This window comes from Rhinopithecus roxellana, chromosome 17 (genome assembly GCF_007565055.1).
Source record: "Rhinopithecus roxellana isolate Shanxi Qingling chromosome 17, ASM756505v1, whole genome shotgun sequence".
Classification (NCBI taxonomy): Eukaryota; Metazoa; Chordata; class Mammalia; order Primates; family Cercopithecidae; genus Rhinopithecus; species Rhinopithecus roxellana.
The window spans coordinates 111,120,591-111,147,859 of record NC_044565.1 but is presented as its reverse complement, the minus strand read 5'-3'; the positions used below and the strand labels follow the sequence as shown (position 1 = coordinate 111,147,859).

The window sequence follows — 27,269 nt, the reverse complement described above, 5'->3', positions numbered from 1 at the left end:
AGACTTGCAAATCACGTATCACAAGAAAGACTTGTATCCTGAACACAAAAGGAACTCTCATGAACTCAGTGAAAACACAAACAACTCAACTTAAAAAACAGGCAAAAGAACTGAACAGACACTTCACCAAAGAAAACATATAGATGGCAAATAAAAAGATGCTCAACATCAATTTTCACTGGAGAACGCAGGTTAAAATAAAAATGGCCTAACACTGTACACTGAGCTGAATGACTCGCATCACAGAACACACAAACCTCAGAATACAGCGTGCTAATAGCAACGTGGGGCAACCGAAACTCTCACATGTTTCTCATGGGAATACAAACGGGTACAGTTGTTATAAAAAAAAAAAAAACTGTTAAAATCTGTATGTAAATATTTACAGTGGGTTTAAATAATAACTCCAAACTGGAAACACCCCAAAAGTCTTCAACGGGTGAATGAATAAACACACAGTGACACTGCCAGCCAATGAAATACTATTCCATAATAATAAAGTGGTACAAAGAACTGATACAGCCTGCTACACCAACCAATATGAAACGCATTATGCTAAAAGAAAGAAGCCAGACTAAAAATGCTATATGCTACATGGTTCTATTAATACAATCTTCTGGAACAGGCTACACTCAGTGGTTTGAGTTGACCAAGTTGTTGATTATATGACCTTACGGGTTTGCCAAAACTCAGAACTATATACTAAAAGGGTGAATTTTACTGCAAGTATATTGTAACTTAAAAACAAATACATATAGAATATATATTAAATATATCAGTGTGTGTGTGTGTAGACACACACACACACACACACACACACATATATATATATATATATATATATATTTTTTTTTTTTTTTTTACTGTTTTGGGTGAATCCACAAGGGTTGTGGACTCACTCAAGCATATTTTAGCCTGGACCTTTTTGTATGAGGGTCTCAGTGTTCATGTTCCCTTGGAGTAAGAACAAATAATTGAATGTTTAGGTTTAACTGTTGGTGGGCAAGATTAAAGCCAAATTAACTTTAAAACAACAAAATCTTGAAACGAAGTGGATAATATCACTGAGTTCAGGCAGTCCACCCACACGTTTTATATTGTGAATTTAATTCCACAGAATCATATGACTGGTCACCCTTTCATCACCTTCCTAACTCCCTCTGACAATGTAAGGATTCACAGAACTGACACTGAGAGACACAGAGAGGACTCTCTAGCAATATGAACAAAACAAAACAAAACAAAAAATGACAATATCGTTTTCCCATCTAAGATGCCAGTGCCTGTAATACCGATGTTTTATACCATACCAAGAATAAAAAAAAGAAGAACAAGAGAATGTTAAAAAATGCAGACTTAACAGATCCTCAAATAAAACAAGGAGTGAGGATGACAAGTACAAACCCAAGCCACAGAAAGGGGCAGTGAAGAAAACTTATGTGACTCATTCTGGGCACCACAGGAAGGGAGAAAAACTAACTTCCTCTTAAAATTTGCACTATGTATCAGTACTCATGGAGGTGTGTGGTCTGAATCCCTATCAGTGGTCTAATCAAGCAGAAAATTTAATGTTTCCTTGGTAGAGTTGAGACCACCAGTGCCATTCTCTCTGGGAAAACACACCCTTAATCCAGGCTGACCGTGACGGTAAGGTGCCCTTGACTGTAACGTGGGTCTCAGTTTCCGATATAAAGAAACGTGAAAAAAAATCTACCTATGTAACGAACCTGCACATCCTGCACATGTATCGCTGAACTTAAAAGTTGAAAGAAAAAAAAAGTAGCAAAGTTAGTACAATAAATGCTGTGTATCCACCTAAAAAAATCTGAAATGTTCTCTAAAAAAAGTGACAGTTATAGAATTATGGCATTCCCACCCAAGACCAGTTCTAGTGTCAATGAGGAGATTCCTGAAGCCTATGTGTATGATGGAAAACGTATCCAGAGGAAAACCGGTGTCCTCTAAAGTGTTTATGGGAACTTAATTTGATTTAAAAATGTCTCTATTCAAACAATACCCTTTTAAGGCCCATCTAAACTCCAAAGAGTTAGGAAAATCACCATGGATTGTTTAATTTTTAGTGCAGTTTTCTGCCACTATTGGAACTGGACATCTAGTATATAGCTGACAGATAGGAGATCTGAGTTTCTAGTAATACCACTAAGAAACTGTAATTTTCCCAAGTCAGCACTGTACCACAGCTCAGTCCCTGGGCTTTTTCTTTCCTTGGTGATCTTACCCAGATCCATGGCTTCATATCTACACTAGTGACTCCTAAATCTCTATTTCTAGTCTAGTCCTCATATACCAAACTCATATACTAACTGCCTACTTGCCACCTCCTCTTGGATATCTAGGAGATACCTGAAATCTAACACGTCCAAATTGAATTACCGGTTGTACCTCTGAAACCTGCTCACCCTCTGCCTTCTTCAATTCAGCTGACTGCAACTTTGTCCTTCTAGCTGAGGACTAGAGTTCAGGACAAAACTCTAGAGTCAATTTTGACTCTTCTCTTTCTCTCAAATCCCACATCAGGAAATCCTGTTGGGTGTATCTTCAAAACATACAGGCATATCTCATTTTATTATGCTTCGCTTTACTGCACTTCGCAGGTACTGCTGTTTTGCAACCCTGCATCAAGCAAGTCTACCAGTGCCATTTTTCCAACAGCATGTACTCACTTTGTATCTCTGTGTCACATTTTGGCGATCCTGCAGTATTTCCAAATTTTTCATTATTATTACATCTGCATGATCTGTGATCTTTGATGTTGCTACTGAAATTGTTTTAGGGCACCACAAACTATGCCCATATAAGATGGCAAGCTTAAAATGAAAAACGTTATGTGTGTTCTCATTGCTCCACCAACCACTGTTCTCCCAACTCCTTTTCTCTCCTTAAGTTTCCCTATTCCTGAGATACAATAATATTACAATTAGGCCAATTAGTAGCCCTACAATGGCCTGTAAGTGTTCGAGTAAAAGGAAGAGTTGCACATCTCTCACTTTAAACCAAAAGCTGGAAATGATAAGGTTAGTGAGGAAGACATGTTGAAAGCCAAGAGAGGCTCAAAGCTAGGCCTTTAGTGCCAAACAGCCAAGCTGTGAATGCAAAGGAAAAGTTGTTGAAGGAAGTTAAAAATGCTACTCCAGTGAACACACACCTGGTAAAGAAGGAAAACTGCCTTACTGCTGATAGGGAGAAAGCTTTAGTGGTCTGGATGGAAGCGCTAAGCAGCCAAAGCATTCTCTCTTTTTTTTTTTTTTTTTTTTTTTGAGATGGAGTTTCGCTTGATGCCCAGGCTGGAGTGCAATGGTGTGGTCTTGGCTCACTGCAATCTCCGCCTTCTGGGTTCAAGCGATTCTTGTGCCTCAGCCTCCTGAGTAACTGAGATTACAGGTGCACACCACCACAACCAATTTTTGTATTTTTAGTAGAGATGGGTTTCACCATGTTGGCCAGGTTGGTTTTGAACTCCTGACCTCAGGTGATCCACCTGCCTCAGCCTCCCACAGTGCTGGGACTACAGGCATGAGCCACCACGCCTGTCCTTGCCACAGCATTCTCTTAAGCCAAAGCCTAATCCAGAGCAAGGCCCTGACTCTCTTTAATTCTGTGAAGACTGACAGAGGGGAGGAAGCTGCAGAACAGCTGGAAGCTAAAAGAGATCCATTCATGAGGTTTAAGAAAAGAAGCCAGCTCCGTCACATAAAAGTGCAAGGTGAAGCATTAAATGCTGATGTCCAAGTTGCAGTAAGTTATCCAGAAGATCTAGCTAAGATCACTGATGAACACGGCCACACTAAACAACAAATTTTCCATGTAGATGAAACAGCCTTCTGTTGGAAGATGCCATCGAAAGAGGATAAGTCAGTGCCTGGCTTCAAAGCTTCAAAGGACAGGTTGACTCTCTTATTAGGGACTAACACAGCTAGTGACTTTAAGTTGAAGCCAGTGCTCATCTGCCATTCTGAAAATTCTAGAGACCTTAAGAGTTGTGCTAAATCTACTCTACCTGTGCTCCATAAATGGACAAGGCCTAGATAACAGCACATCTATTTATAACAAGGTTTATTGAATATTTAAATCCCACTGTTGAGACCTAATGCTCAGAAAAAAGATTTCTTTCCAAATATTACTGCTCAGTGACAAGGCAACTGGTCACCAAGGAGCTCTGATGAAAATGTACAAGAAGATGCAGTTGTTTTCACACCTGCTAACACAACATCCATTCTTCAGCCAAGGATCAAGGAGTAACTTCAAGCTGCAAGTCTTGTTATTTAAGAAATACATTTCTTGGCCGGGCGTGGTGGCTCAAGCCTGTAATCCCAGCACTTTGGGAGGCCGAGACGGGCGGATCACGAGGTCAGGAGATCGAGACCATCCTGGCTAATACGGTGAAACCCTGTCTCTACTTAAAAATACAAAAAAAAAACTAGCCGGGCGACGAGGCGGGCGCCTGTAGTCCCAGCTACTCGGGAGGCTGAGGCAGGAGAATGGCGTAAACCCGGGAGGCGGAGCTTGCAGTGAGCTGAGATCCGGCCACTGCACTCCAGCCTGGGTGGCAGAGCGAGACTCCGTCTCAAAAAAAAAAAAAAAAAAAAAGAAATACATTTCTTAAAGCTATAGCTGCCACAAAGGGTGAGTCCTCTGATGGATCTGGGCAAAGTCCATTGAAAACCTCCTGGAAAGGAGTCACCATTCTAAATGCCATTACGAACATTTGTAGCTGGCCACAGTGGCTCAAGTCTGTAATCCCAGCACTTTGGGAGGCTAAGGGAGGTGGATCACCTGAGTCAGGAGTTCGAGACCAGCCTCGCCAACATGGTGAAACCTGTCTCTATTTAAAAAAAAAAAAAAAAAATTAGCTGGGAGTGGTAGAGTGGGCCTGTAATCCCAGCTACTTAGGAGGTTGAGGCAGGAGAATTGCTTGAACCTGGGAGGCAGAGGCTGCAGCGAGCCAAGATTGTGCCAGTGCACTCCAGCCTGGGTGACAGAGTGAGACTCTGTCTGGGCGGGGGAGGGGGAATAACATTTGTGATCCATGGGAGGAGGTTAAAATGTCAACAACAGGAGGTTGGAAGAAGTTAATTCCAACCCTTTTGGATGACTCTGAAGGGCTCAAGACTTCAGTGGAAAAGTCACTGTAGATGTGAGAGAAACAGCAAGAGAAAAGAATTAGAAGTGGCATCTATAGCTGTGAATGAACTGTTGCAATCCCATGATAAAACGTGAACAGAAGAGTTGTTTCTTAGGGATGAGCAAAAAAAGTGGTTTCTTGAGATGAAATCTACTCCTAGTGAAGATGCTGTGAATATGTTGACATGACAGTAAAGAATTTAGAATACTACATAAACTTAAAGGCAGGGTTTGAAAGGATTGACTCCAATTTTGAAAGAAGTTCTACTGTGGGTAAAATGCTATTTAACAGCATTGCACGCTACGGAGAAATCTTTTGTGAAAAGAAGAATCAATGCATGCTGCACTCTTCACTGTTGTCTTATTTTAAGCAACTGTCATGGCCATCCCAACCTTCAGCAACCACTACCCTGATCAGTGTTGGCTGTCAACACTGAGGCAAGGCCCTCCACCAGCATAAAGACTATGACTTGCAGAAGGCTGGCAGGATCATCATCAGTTTTTAGCAATAAAGTATTTTTGAAATTAAGGTATGTAAATTTTTTAGACACAATGCTACTGCACTTAATAGGCCACAGTATAAACATAACTTTGATACATATGGGGAAACAAAAAAATTCTGTGACTGGCTTACTGCAGTGGTCTGGAACTGAACCCATAATATCTCCAAGGTATCCCTGTATCCCAAGTCCAACTCCTTTCTTCACCTCTTCCGTGTATCACTCTGGTCAGAGTAATCATCTAATCATCTTCTTACCCTGGAGTATGGCAACAGCCAATATGACTGGTGTCCCTTGTCCTACTTTTGATGAACAATGATCCTTTTAAAACCTAAAGCTACAATTTCATTCCTCTGTTCAAAACCCTTTGATGGCTTTCCATGTCATTCAGGAAAAAGAGTCAAGTCAAACCACAGCTTGTAAGGCCCTTCACGGTCTGCCCCCTTACTTCTCCTCTCATCTGTGCTCACTCTGGTCTAGCTGTCTTTGAACACCAGGCCTGCTTTCAACAATGGAGCCTTTGTGCTGCCTAGTCCTTCCTGCTAGAATGCTTTTCTTCCATGTTTCACTTTCCACCAAACAGTCCCACCTCACCCCTTTGAGTCTTCGTTCCAATGTCACCTTCTGAATAAAGCCTACCCTGACCACCCTATTGAAAATGGCACGCCTAAGTTTCTGATCTCACACTCTTCCCTGTTCACACCTACGCCTCTGATCTCATACTCTTCCCTGTGCACACCTAAGCCTCTGATCTTACACCCTTCCCTGTGCACACCTAAGCCTCTGATCTTATACTCTTCTTCTGACCTTGTAACATCTTCTGAGATCGTATAAAATTTACTTATTTATCATGCTTGCCTTCCCTCTGCTGCTGACTTTACCCGAACTCCCCAGAGTATGTATGATAAGCATCTCTGTTTTCACTGATAAAAGTGCCTGGCACTTAAGTAGACACTTCATTAATATTTGTTAAATTAATTTCTTCTTTCCACATAGGTGGGGCAGCAAAACTATTTTAAATTTACATTTTCTTACATGTTTTAAACTACAAAAGTAACAAGAGCTGATTTTACTTAGTGATACAGAGCAAAGATGACTGAATAAAAAGCTAATACCCTCAAATTTCCTCCATTCTCACAATTATTAGGTTATCCAGTTAACCTGGCAAATCAATCTGAGCTTTATTCTGGCTCTTATTAATATACCCAAATAAATATACACAGATTTTTTGCTTTTTATAAAAATGGCATTATAGGCCGGGTGCGATGGGTCATGCCTGTCATCCCGGCACTTTGGGAGGCCAAGGTAGGCAGATTGCTTGAGGCTGGGAGTTTGAGACCAGCCTGGCCAACATGGCAAAACCCCATCTCTACTAAAAAATACAAAAATTAACCAGGTGTGGTAGCAGGTGCCTGTAGTCCCAGCTACTGGGGAGGCTGAGGCACAAGCATTGCTTGAACTGGGAGGCAGAGGTTGCAGTGAGCTGAGATCATGCCACTGCATTCCAGCCTGGGCAACAGAGAAAGACCCTGTCTCGGGGGGGAAAAAAAAAGGCATTATATTCGACTCTACAATACGCTTTTCTTACATATTAGCATGTCATGTATATTACTGCAGATCTATAGAGACCTATTTCATTCTCTTTATTATCTGCATAATACTCCATACTACCGCTCCATCGCATTTCGTTCAATTCCCAGTACCATGCATGGAATCAACAGAACAATGTCCTTCTATATCTAATTAAAATAATCATTAATTTTTATTAATGCCCCTTCAACCCATGAGAAGAGACTGATCATTAAGTATACCAAAATAAGTGAACTATAACATTTTAATTTTAGTCACAGACTGAAACAAAGTGTATCCTGATGTTCAGTTTACCTGAAAATTTAATTAATCAAAAGGTTCTAGTCAATAAAGAAAACATTATTGTTTCCTATTGTGTGTAAGGCACACCATTTCCACAATTGGACTTGTTAGAATATTATTATAAAAATCTGCATTTTCTGATGCAAAACATATCTTGCATATTTTATGGCCTATATATGATATGGCCATGAAAGATGAATGGCCTAAATGCAGTCTACTATGTAATTTTAAATTATAATTGATTAGATAATCATATTCAATCTACAGATAATTATAGATAATTACAAAAACTTATATACAGAGAAATAAATCGTTACACAACCACATCCCGTACCTCTCTTAGTATTCCTATTCTTTTTGATTTTCAGGTGGTCTTAAAATCAAAACCTTAACAAGATTACTTGCATGTGCGGATTAAAATACAATTATGTAAAACTTGGTTTGAAAAATAATTTAAAAATAATTAGTTTTTTCTGTATTTCCTACTTTTTGGTTACGGTAGAGATGATAACAGTTAGTAACTAAAAACTCTGAGTTATAGACAATGTTTTATTGTCAAAGAAATAAGACCTGACTAAGAATTCTGAGCATGACAAAGGCAATTAGAGTAAACATACAGAAAGATTTTGCTCTCCTCGACATAAGAAACTCTATTCATCTTTCCCCAAGGCTCTTATTGTTGGCATAAAGCTGAAGTGGAGAGGAAATAGGTTATTTCTTCCCCCAAGAGTTCATTCCATCTCTCCCCTCTACTTCTCGAGCTTCTTAAGTCAGTGTCTTACCGTAGGGAAAAAAAGATGGAAAGCAAGAAGAAAAAAGGGTAAGAGGAAAGAGTAAAGCTTTTGGCTATCTCCTTTGAGCTAAATCTTGAGTATTTAAATGTGGATTTCGATAGGTGTAATTATTTTTATTGTTTAATTCCATCACCTGACAGCACAAAACAGATTGGTTAACCTGTTCCTTAATTACCTATACATTTAGTTTATCTTTTAAAAAATTTCCAGAGAGATAGCCGGGCGCGGTGGCTCAAGCCTGTTATCCCAGCACTTTGGGAGGCTGAGACGGGCGGATCACGAGGTCAGGAGATCGAGACCATCCTGGCTAACACGGTGAAACCCCGTCTCTACTAAAAATACGGCCAAGACGGGCGGATCACGAGGTCAGGAGATCCAGACCATCCTAGCTAACACAGTGAAACCCTGTCTCTACTAAAAAAATACAAAAAACTAGCCGGGCGAGGTGGCGGGTGCCTGTAGTCCCAGCTACTCGGGAGGCTGAGGCAGGAGAATGGCATAAACCCAGGAGGCAGAGCTTGCAGTGAGCTGAGATCCGGCCACTGCACTCCAGCCTGGGCGACAGAGCAAGACTCCGTCTCAAAAAAAAAAAAAAAAAAAAAAAAAAAAAAAAAAAAAAAAAAAAAAAAAACAAAAAACTAGCCGGGCGAGGTAGCGGGCGCCTGTAGTCCCAGCTACTCCGAAGGCTGAGGCAGGAGAATGGCGTGAACCCGGGAGGCGGAGCTTGCAGTGAGCTGAGATCCGGCCACTGCACTCCAGCCTGGGTGACAGAGCGAGACTCCGTCTCAACAACAACAACAAAAAATTTCCAGAGAAACTATTCTCTGCATAACATTCATATATAGAAATAGTCCCTAGGAGAGTCTAGTTCAGAAATGTCAAGTTAGTAGCCTTTGGCTTATGTTGTTTGGCTCATACTGTCTTTCTAAAATTGAATTGATTTTCAATGTGTAAAGACTGGAAGATACATGAAAATTCTTATTTCTGACTCTTCTTGGGAAATGAGCAGAACTGCACGTGGGCTTAGACTCCTTACATGGTAACCACTGGCCAGAGCCCAGTGGAGGCTGATCTCTTTGAATGGGTCACATGTTCTCTAGGACACCCCTCATCCCACTCGGCTTGCTTCCCTCATTTATACTGTTTACCTAGCCCAGTTTAAGAATCTGTTTGCAACTCTTGTTCCAGTCTCTGTACTATGATAGCAATGATAAAAGTAAAAACCCTGGCCTTTAACACAGGTGAAGCTTGGAGTGTTCAGAAACAACAAAATATTGCTTGACTTAGCAAAAAGTTAACAAGCTAGAAATAAAATGTATAGTGCAGTTGTGAACTATTTTTGAACTGATTCCACTTTTACTTCACAATTTTGCCCTTTAACCCAACCTGTCTCTGCATACTGACAATGCCTGAAAGCTGGATGGTTTCATTACACATAAATACACTTCTCTATAGGAACTATTAGGTACAGGCCACTCACTGAAGTGTAATATGATACAAATCACTGGGGATGATAATAGAACACCTACACCTTCACCTTGGCTCCTGTCACTCACTGCACGACTGGAGCAGACCTCTCTGGAGCTCGGCCTGTGTATACGCAGTTCTCTCACAGCCTTAGAATTATATTATTGGAGGCTATTATTAATAGCACTTTTATAACAAGTGCGAAAATATCTTTTAGACAACAAAGAATAACTCAAGGGAAAGCTATTTTAAGAAATGATTTAGAAAAGGGGTATTTCCACAAGAATCATAAAACAATTAAGCTTTTTATTACCAAAAGTAATATGCTGATTAGTCCCTTGTTTACAAAATACCTTTAAATGAAAAAGTTATGCTTTTTTATTTTACTGTAAACAACAACATATGAAACAGGATTTTAGAAAGGAGAAATGTAAACATCAAATAATTGATACAAAAATATAGCAACCAATATCTTATATGGTTAAAAAGGTTTCTTCTTTGTTACTCAATCACATCCCTTCAAAGGAGTCAGTGAAAACTCTGGGAAGATGAAATTCGGTTCCATTCATTTACTTCCCTCTGATCTTTGTTATTTTGTTAATTATTTTGGAAATCTATATATTAAAGCTTTAGGTATTCTCTCAGATTTAAAATGTACTTAAGAAACCATTTTTATTTTTTTGGTCAGAGAAAACGTTTTTAATAACAAGTTTACATACTTACTATGAAAATAAAAAATAAAATTTTAAAGGATATTTGTGGTAAGGAGAACCTTAAATTGGAGCCCAAGACTTCATATCCTAATCTCTGAGGCCCTGACTAAGATGTAATTAAGGCTCCCAACCAGCTGCCTTTTAGTTAATCAAAAGGGAGACTATCCAGAGAGTCCTGACCCACTGACAGGAGCCCTTTAAAGCAGAGTTTTCTTGCTGGAGGCAGAAGAGGACGCCAGAGAGGTACAAAGTGCCAGCGGAAAGATGCGCTGTCGCTGGCTTGAAGATGGATGGCCTGTGAGAAGGAACCCGGAGGCCCTGAGTTGCTGGGAGGGGTCACTGGCCAAGAGCCAGCAGCCAAACAGGGGTTTCAGTTCTACAGCCACAAGGAACCTAATTCTCTCAACAGCTTTAATGAGTTTGGAAGTGATTTCCCCTCAGAGCCTCTGGACAAGGACTCAGCCTGGATGACATCTTAATTTCAGCCCCTGATACACTGAACAAACTCAGGAAAGATCATGTATAGCAGATAAACTTACCCTATTTTGAAAAAATGATGCATGAAAATGTGATGTTGTAGCAGATATTGATACTAAAGTAATAGTTTCTTCAGAACTAGGATTATGTAAGTAGACTTTTTCCATTTTTGGCATTCCAACTGGTCTGTAAAACAAAAAGAAAATTACCACAAATACTTCACAGATAATTATGATTGAATTATGATTCGTAAGATGATTTCTAGTTGTTAAAAATTAATCAAAATTGTTAGACAAATACATAGCTAAATATATTAAAATGCTTTCTGAATTTATATTTAAACTTACACATAAAAATGCATTTAGTCGTTCAATAAATATTTCTTGAGCGCCAATTATGTCACGTACAGTGCCAGGTGCTGGGATACAATGAAGCAAGTCTCATCCCTGTGAAGCTCAGAACCCAGTGAGGTGGTGGACGGGGCACAAAATCGTCAGTTCCTTTTCTTTCTTTCTGTACCACCACCCGGCCTCCTACCAATCGTGCCCTCTTCTCAAATTCCATGGATACGTGCTCTTCATTTTAGAAGCGGAAACTGAGTAGCAAAGTTATGTGAGGAGATCTTGTGAGTTAGGGGCTTTTACTATACTCATTTCACAAGAATACTGGGGCACAGAAAAGTTAATTAACTTGTCAAAGGCACACTTGGAACCTGGATGTGAATCTAAGTCTTCTGGGTCTAGTCTGTGCTTTAACTGCCAGTACTGAACTGCCTCTTCTCAAAGTTAACACACTCAGTGTGTCAAACACACTCAATGGTCTGAAATCCACAAATCCATTTTAATGTCTCCCTTGGCATCTATGCCATGGTTTGCCTTGAAGTGAAACTTTATTCTAGAGTCCACTTACTACTTCTGTAGCTAATCTTACTGGTACAGGCCTCCTAACTTCTACAGCTTCCTTGCTTTTTCTAACTACCCACACACACGCACTAGTTATTAGGTTCCTTCCTAATCTCACAGGACCCAACCTAAACAAGTAACTCTGTTTTCAATCCAGACCTTCCACCTGAGCCAGGCTAGTTCCATGGGCAAGTTCCCCATGGCTCTGCTAATCTGCCTGCCCTGTGTTTTTCTCCCTATCCTCCTCCGCCAATCCAAACCCTCATTTTCCAATTCAAATATACACCCTTCTTTCACAAGGTCCCCTCCTCATGCAATCATTTTGGTCCATGGTTTCTGAAATTTAAAATTTTGTATTTCATATTTAAAGTTTACATATAAACCTCAAATCCCAAGCAGCTGAAAACGCAGAGCCAAAACTGCATTTTATACTTGGTTCAACTGTCCACCATGCTTTTGTTCTTCAAGAAGTTCTGTCCCTACCTTTTCTTCAATTTAGTTGCTCTAATTCAAGACTTGGGAAAGTTGATAAACAGTGAACAGCTGATAATTTTCAATAGTTTAAGAAAATGGAATGCAGGTGGAAGGGCAGTGCACGATGGCCAAATAGAAGGCTCCACCATTGTCCCTCTCCCCACAGAAATACTAAATTTAACAACTATCTATGCCAAAAAAATCACCTTCATAAGAACCAAGAATCAGGTGAGCACTCACAGTACTTGGTTTGGTTTTAACTTCGTATCACTGAGAGAGGCACTGAAGAGGATAGGGAAGAAAATCTTGAATCGCTGATGCCACCCTTTCCCACCTACGCCCCTCCACCCAGCAGCAGCCAAGTGGCACAGAGAGAGCCTGTGCACTTGGGAGAGGGACAGTCCAGCGTCTGCGAGATTTTGCAGTGAACTCAGTGCTGCCCTGTCACAGCAGAAAGCAAAATCTGGCTGAACTCAGTGGTCGCCTTCCCAGGGAGGGAGCATTAAGATGAACCCTTGCCGGGGGGAACTGCCCATCCTAGCAGTCCTAACTCGAGTTCCCACTAGTCTTGTCACCTCAGGTTAAAGTGTTCTGGGGCCCTAAATAAACTTGAAAGGCAGTCTAGGCCACAAGCACTGCAATTCCTAAGAGAGTCCTAGTGCCGTGTTGGGTTTGGAGCCAGTAGACTTGGGGGGCATGCAACCTACTGAGACATGAGCTGGGGTGCCCAAGGGAGTGCTTGCACCACCCTTCCTCCAACCCCAGGCAGCACAGCTCACGGCTCAGAAAGTGATCCCTTTCTTTGGCTTGACAGAGGAGAGAGGGAAGAGAAATGAGGCCTTTGTCTTGCATCTTGGATACCAGCTCAGCCACAGCAGGATGGGGATGCTGTGGATTGGGGAGGGAGCCCAATTCTCTGAAGGATGAGTCCCAGACCTGGCAGCATTTACCACAAGCTGACTGGAGAGCCCTTGGGCTTTAAGTGAATACTGACGGTAGCCTGGCAGTATTCTCCATGGGCTTCTGGTGATGGTGGCCATGGGGGTTAAGGATCCTCTGTCTGTGGAAAGGGGAGGGAAGAGTGGGTAGGACTGCATCAAATGGGTTGAAGGTCAGCTCAGCTGCAGCACAACAGAACACTAGGTAGATTTCTAAGGTGTTTGACTCCAGTCCCTGGCTCCTAGACACACCTACAGACCCACCTGGGGCCTGGGGGAACTTGCTGTCCTGAAGAGAAGGACACAAACCTGGCTGGCTTCACCACCTGCGGATTGTAGAGCCCTAGGGCCTTGAAGAAACACACCCGCAAGCCAGGGAGTGGTTACAGTGGGCCATGGCCGAGACTCAGTGCTATGCTGGCTTCAGGTCTGACCCAGTGCAGTTCCAGTGGTGGGGGCCACAGGGATGCTTTGTCATTCCACTCCCAGATCCAGGTGGCTCAGCACAGAAAGAGAGCGATGTTTGGAAGAAAATAAGGAAAGAGAACGGGAGTCTTTGCCAGGTAATCCAGAGAATTCTTCCTGATCTTTATCCAAGACCACCAAGATGGTACCTCTATAAGTCAGCAAGAACCACAGTGTTGCTGGGCCTGGGGTGCACCCTAGCTCAGATATAGCTTAGATCACTACACCCAAGTCCTTTTGAACATCTGGAAAGCCTTCCCAAGAAGAAGGGGTACAAACATGCCCAGACTGTGAAGATTACAATAAACACCTAACTCTTCAATGCCCAGACACTGATGAACATCTGCAAGCATAAAGACCAGCCAGGAAAACATGACTTCCTTAAATGAACTAAATAAGGCACCAGGGACCAATTCTAGAGAAACAGAGATACGTGACCTTTCAGAGAGACAATTCAAAATGGCTCTTTTGAGGAAATTCAAAGAAATTCACGATAACATCGAAAATGAATTCAGAATTCTATCAGATAAATTTAATAAAGAAACAAATAATTAAAAAGAATCAAGCAGAAATTCTAGAGCTGAAAAATGCAACGGACATACTGAAGACTGCATCAGAGTTTCTTAATAGCAGAATTGATCAAGAAGAAGAAAGAATTAGGGAGCTTGAAGACAGGCTATTTGAAAATAGAGGAGAGAAAACAAAAAAGAATTAAAAAGAAGGCACACCTACAGGACCTAAAAAATAGCCTCAAAGGGGGAAATCTAAGAGTTAACGGCCTTAAAGAGGAGGCAGAGAAGGAAACAGGGGTAGAAAGTTTATTTAAAGGGACAATAACAGAACACTTCCCAAATCTGGAGAAAGGTATTAATACTGAAGTACAAGAAGGTTACAGAACACCAAGCAGATTTAACTCAAAGACTACCTCAAGGCATTTAATAACCAAACTTCCAAAACTCAAGAATAAACAAAGGATCCTAAAATTAACAAGAGAAAAGAAATAAAATTAGGTACAACAGAGCTCCAATATGTCTGGCAGCAAACTTTTCAGTGGAAATCTTACAGGCCAGGAGAGACTGGCATGACATACTTAAAGTGCTGAAGGCAACAACAAAAAATCCCCACACTTTTACCCTAGAACAGTGTATCTGGCAAAAATATCCTTTCCAGCGAAAATATCCTTCAAATATGAAAGAGGAATAAGGACGTTCCCAGACAGCCAGAAAGACAAAAGGTGAGGGATTTCACCAACATCAGATATACCTTATAAGAAATGCTAACGGGAGTTCTTCCAAACTGAAAGAAAAGGACCAATTAATTTGCACCTCTCCAGGACACTGGAGTGGGCAGATTTCTTAAGTAATATTCCGTAAGCACCGGTAACCAAAGCAAAACTGGACAAATGGGATCATATCAACTTAAAAAGCTTCTGCACAGCAAAGGAAACAATCAACAAAGTGAAGAGACAGCCCACAGAATGGGAGGAAATATCTGCAAACTACCTGACAAGGGACTAATAATCAGAATATATGAGGAACTTGGCCGGGCGCGGTGGCTCAAGCCTGTAATCCCAGCACTCTGGGAGGCCGAGATGGACGGATCACGAGGTCAGGAGATCGAGACCATCCTGGCTAACACGGTGAAACCCCGTCTCTACTAAAAAATACAAAAAACTAGCCGGGCGAGGTGGCGAGCGCCTGTAGTCCCAGCTACTCAGGAGGCTGAGGCAGGAGAATGGCGGGAACCCGGGAGGCGGAGCTTGCAGTGAGCTGAGATCCGGCCACTGCACTCCAGCCTGGGCGACAGAGCGAGACTGTTTCAAAAAAAAAAAAAGGGGCGGGGGGCAAATTATCTGAATAGGTATTTCTCAAAAAAAGACAGAAAAGACAAAGAGATGTATGAAAAAATGCTCAATATCGCTAATTATCAGGAAAATGCAAATCAAAACCACAGTGAGATATCTGATTCCAATTAAAATGGCTTTATCCAAGAGACAGGCACAACAAATACGGGCAAGGATGCGGAGAAAAGGGAATACTGGTGGGAATGTAAATCAGTACAAACGCTAGGAAGAAGAGTTTGGAGGTTCCTCAAAAAACTAGAAGCAGAGCTACTATACAATTCAGCAACCTCACTCTTAAGTATACACCCAAAATAAAGGACATCAGTATACTGCAGCGGTATCTGTACTCCCATGTTTATTACAGCACTGTTCACAATAGCTGAGATTTGGAAGCCACCTAAGTGTTTATTAACAGATGAATGGATAAAGAAAACGTGGTACATATATACAATGGAGTACTATTCAGCCATGAAAATGAATGAGATCCTGTCATTTGCAACAACCTGGATGGAGCCAGAGAATATTATGTTAAGTAAAATAAGCCAGGCCCAGAAAGACAAACTTTCCATGTTCTCACTTATTTGTGGGAGCTAAAAATTAAAACAATTGAACTCATGGAGATAGAGAGTAGAAGGATGGTTACCAGAGGCTGGGAAGGATAGTAGGGGGGATGGGTAGAAATGGGGATGATTAATACGTACAAAGAAACTGAAAGTATGGATAAGACCTAGCATTTCCTAGCACAACACGGTGACTACAGTAAAAAAAAAAAAAAAAAAAAAAAAAAAAAAAAATTAACTGGACATTTTAAAATAACTAAAATGATATAAATGGATTGTTTGTAACACAAAAGATAAATGATTGAGGTGATGACTATCCCATTTACCCTGATGTGATTATTATGCATTGCATGCCTGTATCAAAATATCTTATGTAACCCATAAATACATATATCTACTATGTACCCACAAAAATTTAAAACTAATTGAATAGAAAAGCAACAAATTAATCAGGGGCTAATTTAGGTTCCTTTAAAGATAGTGAATTAGTACATGCTGGCTCTCCCTGCCATCTTTCCTCCCCACAACAATAATGCTGAAAAAATTTAGAAGTTAGAGGGAGGTACTGACTCCAAGAAATAACCAAAAAACAGTGAGAAGCCCTTGGGAGAACTGAAGGCTGCCTTAAAGTGGCAGGCGAAGGAAAGTGAGTGGCAACGGGCAGCCAGAGCTGACAACGAGAGGCTGGGCTAGGAGAAGGCTTCCAAACCTTATTCTTCTCCACTTTCTTCCCTGTCTGCCTTGAGATAGAGCCTGATCCTTCAACCTAGAACAGAAAAGCTTGCCAGGGTAAGGAGTTGATGAGCAGCTGCCCTTGAAACGCTCTCCTGCCGGGCGCGGTGGCTCACGCCTGTAATCCCAGCACTCTGGGAGGCCGAGACGGGCGGATCATGAGACCATCCTGGCTAACACGGTGAAACCCCGTGTCTACTAAAAATACAAAAAACTAGCCGGGCGAGGTGGCGGGCGCCTGTAGTCCCAGCTACTCGGGAGGCTGAGGCAGGAGAATGGCGTGAACCCGGGAGGCGGAGCTTGCAGTGAGCTGAGATGGCGCCACTGCACTCCAGCTTGGGCCTCTGAGCAAGACTCCGTCTCAAAAAAAAAAAAAAAAAAAAAAAAGAAAAGAAATGCTCTCCTCTAACGTCTCTCTCTGGTCCTACACAGTCCTAGGGCTACTGAACCATGATTTAGGAAGACACCTTTGTCCCACTATGCTTCTGCCTAACCATTGTCAGTTAAGAGTGGTGACAAATATGGGGCAATCAACAGTTCTTATGTGCATGTGTGGAACTGGGGCTCTCCATTTTGGGGATCATCTCTCCTTTTAAACCCACAAGAAGAGACAAAGACCAGGACTTGGTCTTCTGCCCTTCTCAATACGCATTACCAGACAGTAGCTGGTAAGTTCACACACCCAAGTAACGTGACATGTTTGGAGTAAATCAAATCGGGTAACACACACAATGTTGCGATAGAGTACAATGCTGTCTATTGCCATGGTCAAACATGGAATACAATGTTGAAGAGAAGTGACAAGAATGGATTTCCTTGTCTTGTTCTTGACGTAGGGGGAATTTTTTCATTCTTTCACCATTAAGTATGATGTCAGCCTTCGGGTTTTCATCACAGATGCTCTTTATTAGGTTGAAGAAAATCCCGTCTATCCTAGTTTGTTAGGCATTATCATCACGAAAGGATGTTATTTTCTCAAATGCTTTTTCTGTGGTTATTGACATGATTATTGGTTTTCCCTGTATTCCCTATATTAATTGATTTTTTTGATGTTAAACCAACCCTGCATTCTTGAGATAAATGTCACTTGGTCATGGTGTAAACTAGATTCTTTTTAGAATCTATTAGCATTTTATGGAGGATTTTTGGCGTCTATATTCAGAAGACGTATTTGTCTATATTTTCTTGTAGTGTCTTTGGTTTTGGTATTAGGGTAATACAGATCTAATAGATTATGTTGGGAATTGTTTCCCTTTCTATGGTTTGGAAGAGTTTGGGAATAACTGGTATTCTTCTTTGTTTCATAGAATCCTTAACTAAAGCTATGTGGGGCAGGGCTTGCTTTCTGGCAAGTTTTTGTTTTGTTTTGTTTTTTTTGAGACGGAGTCTCGCTCTGTCGCCCAGGCTGGAGTGCAGTCGCGCAATCTCCGCTCACTGCAAGCTCCGCCTCCTGGGTTCACACCATTCTCCTGCCTCAGCCACCGAGTAGCTGGGACTACATGCGCTCACCACCACGCCTGGCTAATTTTTTTTTTAATTTTTAGTAGAGGTGGGGTTTCACCGTGTTAGCCAGGATGGTCTTGATCTACTGCCCTCGTGATCCACCTGGCTCGGCCTCCCAAAGTGCGGGGATTAGAGGCGTGAGCCACTGCCCTGGCTACTTTCTGGGAAGTTTGTAAATGACTAATACAAACATTTTACTTGTTATGAGTCTACTCAGATTTTCTATTTCTCCATGAGTCAGTTTATGTATTTTGGGTCTTTCTGGAAATTTGTCCATTTCAACTAAGTTAATGAATTTGTTAGCATACAGTTGTTCATAATATTCCCTTGTAATCTTATTTCTATAAGGTTGATAGTAACATCACCACCTACATTCCTGATATTAGTAATGTGAGTCTTTTCTGTTTATTCCCTAGTCTAGCTAAAGGTTTGACAATTTGATCTTTTCAAAGAACCAACGTTTGGTTTTGCTGATTTTCTGTTATGTTTTTCTATTCTGTATTTTATTTATTTCCTCTCTAGTTTTTATTATTTCTGCTTGCTTTAGTTGGCTCTTTTGCTAGTTTTTCTAGGGAGAAGGTTAAGTTTCTGATTTGAGATATTTGGGTATACGTATGTTTCCTTTCCAGCAATGTTTTTGCTGCGTCCTGTAAGTTCTGATATGTTTTGTTTTTGTTCATCTCAAAGTATTTTCTAATTTCCCTTTTGATTTATTTGATTCACTGATTATTAAGGAGTATGTTTATTATCCCAAGACTTTTTTGTTTTTGATTTCCAATTTATTTCAGTAGAAAATAAAGTCAGAGAACATACTTTGTACAGGATGAGTATCGCTCTTACCTGAAATGCTTGGAACCAGAAGTGTTTTGAACTTCAGATTTTTTCAGATTTTGCAATATTTGCATTATACTTATCAGTTAAGCAACCCTTATCTGAGAATCTGAAATTGTTCAATGAGCATTTCCTTTGAGCATCATGTTGGCACACAAAAAATCTCAGGTTTTGGGGCATTTTGGATTTTCAGATTAGGAATGTTCAGTCGGTATTGTTTAAATCCATTTAAAATTACTAGTGTTTGTATTATGGATTAGCATATGGTCTATCTTGGAGAACATTCTACAAATGCCTGAGCTGAGTAAGTATTCTGTTATTGAGCACGGTGTTCTAAAGATGTCTACAAGTCAAGTTGGTTTCCACTTTTTCCAAGTCTTCTACTTCTTTATCTTCTGCCTAGATGGTCTAGCCATGATTGAAAATGGGGGTACTGAAGACTGTCATTACTGTAGCACTGTGTGTTTCTTCCTTCAGTTCTGGCAGTTTTGCTTCATCTATTTTGGGTGGGTCTCTGTTGTTAGTTTTATATATATATGTTTATAATTGTTTTATCTCCCTGGATTGACCCTTTTGTAATCATAAAATGTCCATCTCGATTGTAATAACTTTTCTGTTTTAAAGTCTACGTTGTCTGATCCGCTTTTCCCCTAGTGACGCCCTGCTGTACAAGTGGACACTGGGGAAGGGGTGGTAGACCCTGGTCTTCTCAGCTTGCTCTTCCTAGTGGGGAACTTATCCTACTAGTGAGGTGAGCAGGATTGGGTTCCCCAGGTTTCAGGCCTGCTGCATCTGGGGTACAGCATCTGTCCTAGAGTGGGGTGGGTGAAGAGAGACCCAGTCCTTTCTAAAACGTGCCTGAAACAGAACTTCTGCAACATAAAGTTGGGGATGATGAGAAATGCTAGTAGCCCTCCCCTCTCAGGGTGAAACTACAGTCCCAGAGTACAAACTGAGGTTAGAGGGAGCTTCTATAACAAGGAGCTGGGGCTTGAGGGGTATGTGGTGGGGAGAATAGAATAGGTTGTAGCCCAAATGCCAGAGACTGCCACTGTTCTTATGAAGATTTAAAACATTTTTTTGAATGAACAATTTCCTGGAACTTTAAATAACTGTTTTTTAAAAATAATCCTCATCAGTTAAATTGCTGTTTGTTGAGATGGTCCATTGAGCTCCTTACGCCATTCTTAAAATCCCATGTCCTAAGGGTGTATTTGCTTCAAGTATTCGGAAGTTCCATTGTTAGATGCATGCTTATTTTGAGTTGTTATTTTTGTGTGTCTAAATGAACCCCTCTATATTTATGTAATATCCCCCTTTATCCCCAGTAATAGTGCTTGTTCTGAAGTTTACTTTGTCTAAATTAACATAGTCCTTTCACGGTTCTTTTGGTTAGTGTTTACACGGCAGTATCTTTTCCATCCTTTTATTTTTAACTTGTCTATGTCTATATATATATATATATAAATATTGTCTATGTCTTCATATATATATACACACACACACACACACATATATATGTGTAGGTTTTCTGCTAGTTGTGTCTCTTTTTTTATTCAATCTGACAATCTTGGTCTCTATTGGTGTGTTCAGATTATATATATTTAATAAAATTATTGATAGAGTTAAAGTCTATCATCACTCTATTTTATTTTATTTTTTTACTAACTGGGAAAGCCGTGCCCACAGACTGCACTGGAGAGGTAGGATCCCAGAGAGTTTCTCTGCTTTACCCAGGGAAGCAAAATCCTGGCCAAAAATAATTCTGTGGCTGACATTCTGTGGACTGCACATTATGAGGTCCACAATCACTCTGTGGCCTAACAATCTAGAACAAGAACAACAACAACAACAACAACAAAGTGGAAACAGGGATTGGGTCCTGAGGCAGTGACAGGTAGGTGTCCAGAACAGGTCTGGAAGAACGTATTTGGAGTTAGACAGTAGAACTCCTCAAACCAAGCAGCACTCAGACTGCTGAATTCCTCTTGCTTCTGGTGGAGACTCAGATTATTTAAATAACAGGCTCATCAATCCCAGGTGGGGTTATGACACCATGAAACAATTAGGGAAATGGGTACAGACCCAGCTGGGGCCTCCAACTACAGCCATGACACTGCAGGAAGAAGCTGAATGATACAACATAGAAGATAAAAGTCTTCTTCCTCAAGCTTCATATAGACATATATGGAGAACAATAGCACACAGAAATAAAAACATCCTCCTTGCATCCTGAAAGTTCACCAACTGTGTGCTTCTTAAAAAAAAATGCTTTTACAATTCAAAGAGACTTCAGGCTAACTGACAACATTCAAGCACATCTCTGTGAATTCCTTCTCAATGTTTTTCCTTGTGTGACTTCAGTACAGTCAATCTCAGCTAAGATAAAGAAGACAGGATATAAAATGGACAGGTAATTTGGGGTATCCTTCAAGAAGACAGGATTGGAGATGGCCTCCTGCAGGACAGGGCTGTGGGGAAAAGAGACAAGTGTGGAAGTGCCAGGAACCTGGAAGCAGGGAAGTGGATCAGAATGCTTGATCTGCAATGCTTCTGAGGCTGGCCCTGCCCTTTCTTCCAGGGATCAAAGAGGAAAGCCATGGGCCACATCCCATAGAAACGAACGAACCCTTGCTCAGAGGAGAAGAGTCATCTACTTATGTTGTTCAAAGTAGTTTGGAGTAACAAGAACAGAGGGAAGGTGTCAGGAAGGACATCAGCAGGATATTTTAGTCGTTGCGTGCTCAAACAGAGCAGGCTGCCTCTAGCTGCAGGCAGTCCACACCACAGGAAGCAAAAGGAGTGGGCACTCCTTGGACAGACTAGCTCACAGACCTCATAGGAACAGCTTGCCTTCCTCCTCACCATCCTCTGTTACATGAGCAGAATCTAGGCCATGGAAAGTACATGATTATTTGTAAACTCACAATGTGCTGCTTTTCTGTGCTATGTAATAAATTACCACAAACTTTGAGGCTTAAAGCAATGCCCATTCATTATCTTATAATTCTGTAAGAACACCTGGTTTATCTGCTCGAGGTCTCGCAAGGAAATGCGGGACTCGGCAAGATGTGTCCTCATCTGAAGCTCAAAGTTCTTTTAAGTTCCTTCTGGTTGTTGATAAAATTCAGGATGCTCTCAGTCTTTTGCCATATGACCCTACCATTTTCAAAAGCAGCACGAAGAAACTCTCTTGCATCCAGTATCTCCCTTATCTCAAATACCTGACATTTCTGTCTCTGATTGCTAAAGCCAGATTTTAAAGGTTCATGGACTAGGTCAGGCCCACCCCCCAAAAAAATCTATCTTAAAGGTCAACTGATTTGGGGCCTTAGTTACAGTTTCAAAATCCTCTATAGCAACACCTAGATTGGTGTTTGATTGAATAATTGGGAGAATGTATGTACAGGTACATTAGAGGCCAGACATTTTTGGAATTCTGGCCTGTCTTAGAATTCTGCCTATCACAAGCAGGATGTATGACTATGTGGCTGAACAGGTAAAATTTAAAAATAAAACAAAGATTTCCGAATGCCTGCCAGGGCTGGTCCTGTTTGTTTCCATTATTGGCTGTCCGAAGACAGAAGCAGGGCCAAAAGGGCCCGTGAGAAGTATTTACAAACCAAGCTGAAGCAGGCATGCAGCTGTCCTCTGTGCTGTTGCAGCAGAACTACGAACTGTCCATATTTTCGAATCGTCTGAGGCTCAAAAGAACTAGAAAGCAGCAACGATGAATTAAGAGACTAGTTTGGGCCGGGCGCGGTGGCTCAAGCCTGTAATCCCAGCACTTTGGGAGGCCGAGACGGGCGGATCACGAGGTCAGGAGATCGAGACCATCCTGGCTAACATGGTGAAACCCCGTCTCTACTAAAAAATACGAAAAACTAGCCGGGCGAGGTGACGGGCGCCTGTAGTCCCAGCTACTCGGGAGGCTGAGGCAGGAGAATGGCGGGAACCCGGGAGGCGGAGCTTGCAGTGAGCTGAGATCCGGCCACTACACTCCATACCGGGCGACAGAGCGAGACTCCGTTTCAAAAAAAAAAAAAAAAAAAAAAGAGAGACTAGCTTGGAAAGTAAACTGCAATCTTGTGGTCAAAGGCAAGTTTCCTTCACCACAGAAAGATGACACTGCAGTGCCAAGAAACAGCTGAAGAAATGGCTTAGCAACTGCCCTGAGGCAGACCTTATGAATGACAGTGACACAGCACTCTGTTAAGCACAGCTTTGGGCAGGAAGTTGGGCCAAATCAATATGCAGTACTTTGTACCACTCAATTACCGCAAAATATTACTATCCTCCTTTCAAAAACATTTTAGGATGAAGGCTGAGCTACGGAGTTGATGTAAAATCTTTTATGGAAAGACTGGGTAGGTAGGAATCGAAAAGCTAAGAGGCACCAAGTATCCCTTTAGGGGGCCTATTTTATTTTCTTGGAATACCAAAAAGTCATCAGAGAAAAACTGCCTTTCATAAACTAAATTTATCTTGACAATAAAGACATCCATTTTTAGCAACAGTCTATTCAATGTCCTTTTTTTTTTTTTTTTTTACATCCATGAAGTACCTACTTTAAACTTTAGATCTGAATCAAGATTTTCTGAATGTAACAATTACATAAGCCAAAGATTTTAGTAAACCAAGTTTCTACCGAAAGCATCTTTTGCAGCCTGCAATAAATGTCTGGAGTGAAACCGCCTTTGCAGAATTAGGACAGTAAGAGAAATCTGACACAGTTGACTCCATCTTGCTTCTGACCTCCAAGCTGTCCTCTGTCATTTCTGGGAACAGGCAAAGCTAACTTTGGGAGGAATTTAGTTTATAGTTTAACGTTAAAACAAGGATAATAACCTTTCCCAAAACTAAACTGCTTCTGAAAACCAATGAAAGGCCTTGAGGTGAGGGTTATGAGAGGGGCCTGAGATAACTGGACATTGTCTGGGAGATCATAAGATTTCTGTTTCCTAATCACTCCTGTAGGTAGCATTACTACTGTAGAACCTAAGATTGGTCTTTTGAGAGATACTTTCAGACATTTGCATTTCTGACAACTGGCTGGCTCAACCGGTCCTGTGGCCCCCACCCAGAGGCTGACTCAGAGCAGGAGGACCATATTCCACACCCCTACGATTCCATCCCCAACCAATCAACATTCCCCACTCCCTAGCCCCCTGCCCACAAAACTATCCTTGAAAAACCCTCATCTCCAAGCCTTCAGTGAGACTGATTGGAGTAATAACTCTATCTCCTATGTGGCTGGCCTCGTGTTAGTAAAACTCTTTATTGCAATACCATGGTCTCAGTGAACTGGTTTTGTCTGTAGAGCAGGCAGGAAGAATCCATCAGGCAATTACAGGAGTTGCTATGGAAACAGGAAAACATTTAACAGCACCGGCATAAAAACAGGGCGGGGGGCGGGGGGAGTAGCGGAGAATGGGAGGGGAGCCAGTGGTGTCTAGATGGCCCCATGGGATTGTTACAAGGTGAGAGGAGGAGACAAAGGGGGAAAAGAAAAGATGGGGAGGGAAAGGAAGGGAGGGCAGAGAGAATAAAAGGAAGGGAGGGCAGAGAGAATAAAAGGTAGGCTTAAAGAATAAATTTAAATGAAAAGTCTGAAAACAAAGCTAATTTGATCTGTTTATTGTGAAACACATTCTAGAGGGGAGCAGGAATGATCAGGGTAATGACAGGAGTCAGCACTGGGGTCAAGAAAGCAGCAAGGGAAATTCTAGATGCACCCTTACTTAAGGGCCTGATACTTTTTAGAAGGTGCCATGAGTTAGAAAGACTCTAACTCCATTTTTGATATTCGACTGTTGACAGTTTTCAAGCCCCAGTGATGCCCCTTTACCTTTAGCCCCACATCTGGGCAAGTCAATAAGAAAGCCCTTCTCTCTGGGACCTAGTGAGAAGTTCCAATCATGCAAACTCACTCCAGCCTTGCTTCCCAACCACAATAAAAACTGACTGCTGGCAAGATGGTCAAATAGGAATAGCTCCAGTCTGCGGCTCCCAGTGAGACGGACGCAGAAAGTGGGTGATCTCTGCATTTCCAACAGAGGTACCCGGTTCATCTCACTGGGACTGGTTGGACAGTGGGTGCAGCCCACGGAGGGCGAGCTGAAGCAGGGTGGGATGGCACCTCACCTGGGAAGCACAAGGGGTCAGGGAATTTTCTCCCCTACCCAAAGGAAGCTGTGAGGGACTGAACCTAAGGAACTCTGGCACAGATACTGCGCTTGTCCCATGGTCTTTGCAACCCGCAAACCAGGAGATTCCCTCCGGTGCCTATCCCACCAGGGCCCTGGGTTTCAAGCACAAAACGGTGCAGTCATTTGGGCAAACGCCGAACTAACTGCAGGAGTTCTTTTTTTTCCACACCCCAGAGGCACCTGGAATGCTAGCGAGACAGAACCGTTCACGGCCCTGGAAAGGGGTGCTGAAGCCAGGGACCCAAGTGGTCTGGCTCAGCGGGTCCCACCCCCACGGAGCCCAGCAAACTAAGATCCACTGGCTTGAAGTTCTTGCTGCCAGCACAGCAGCAGTCTGAGGTCAACCTGGGACGATGGAGCTTGGTGGGGGGAGGGGCGTCTGCCACTGCTGAGGCTTTAGTAGGTGGTTTTACAACCACAGTGTAAACAAAGCCACTGGGAAGTTCGAACTGGGTGGAGCCCACTGCAGCTCAGCAAGGCTGCTGTGGCCAGACTGCCAGATTTCTCTGGGCAAGGCATCTCTGAAAAAAATGCAGCATCCCCCATCAGGGGCTTATAAATAAAACCCCCAACTCCCTGGGACAGAGAACCTGGGGAAAGGGGCAGCTGTGGGCGCAGCTTCAGCAGACTTGAACATCCCTGCCTGGCAGCTCTGAAGAGAGCAGTGGACCTCCCAGCACAGCGTTTGAGCTCTGCTAAAGGTCAGACTCCTTCCTCTAGTGGGTCCCTGACTCCCGTGTATCCTGACTGGGAGAAAACTCCCAGTAGGGGCCAATAGACACCTCATACAGGAGAGCTCTAGCTGGCATGTGGCAGGTGCCCCTCTGGGGCGAAGCTTCCAGAGGAACGATCTTTGCTGTTCTGCAGCCTCCGCTGGTGATACCCAGGGCAAACAGGGTTGGGAGTGGACCTCCAGCAAACTCCAGCAGACCGGCCGCAGAGGAGCCTGACTATCAGAAGGAAAACTAACAGCAAGGAATAGCATGTCCACTCAAAGACGCCATCCAAAGGTCACCAACATCAAAGACCAAAGGTCACCAACATCAAAGACCAAAGGTAGATAAATCCACAAAGATAGGGAGAAACCAGCACAAAAAGGCTGAAAATTCCAAAAACCAGATGGCCTCTTCTCCTCCAAAGGATCACAACTCCTCACCAGCAAGGAACAAAACTGGACGGAGAATGAGTTTGACAAATTGACAGAAGTAGGCTTCAGAAGGTAGATAACAACAAACTCCTTCAAGCTAAAGAAATATGTTCTAATCCAATGCAAGGAAGCTAAGAACCTTGAAAAAAGGTTAGACGAATTGCTAACCAGAAAAACCAGTGTAGAGAAGAACATCAATGACCTGATGGAGCTGAAAAATACAGCATGAGAACTTCGTGGAGCACACACAAGTTTCAACAGCCGAATCGGTCATGTGGAAGAAAGGCTATCAGTGACTGAAGATCAGCTTAATGAAATAAAGAGCGAAGACAAGATTAGAGAAAAAAGAATAAAAAGGAACGAACATTTCCAAGAAATATGGAACTATGTGAAAAGACCAAATCTACCTTTGACTGGTGTACCTGAAAGTGACGAGGAGAATGGAACCAAGCTGGAAAACACTCTTCAGGATATGATCCAGGAGAACTTCCCCAACCTAGCAAGACAGGCCAACATCCAAATTCAGGAAACACAGAGGACAGCACAACACTCCTCGAGGACAGCAACCCCAAGACACAGAATTGTCAGATTATGTGACACTGACCAAGGTGGAAATGAAGGAAAAATTGTTAAGGGCAGCCAGAGAGAAAGGTCGGGTTACCCACAAAGGGAAGCCCATCAGACTAACAGCGGCTCTCTC

At 42.1% G+C, this 27,269-nt stretch overlaps 1 protein-coding gene across 3 annotated transcripts in view; it reads right to left on the bottom strand.

The window, feature by feature from the left end:
- Positions 1-27,269, bottom strand: part of TMEM131 (transmembrane protein 131) — a 247,756-nt gene that overhangs the window by 94,375 nt on the left and 126,112 nt on the right. For all 3 annotated transcript variants that reach the window (XM_030920866.1, XM_030920868.1, XM_030920869.1), the window contains exon 5: positions 11,028-11,151. In XM_030920866.1, coding sequence (XP_030776726.1) covers positions 11,028-11,151 — 124 coding nt within the window. The remainder of the gene's footprint in view (positions 1-11,027; positions 11,152-27,269) is intronic.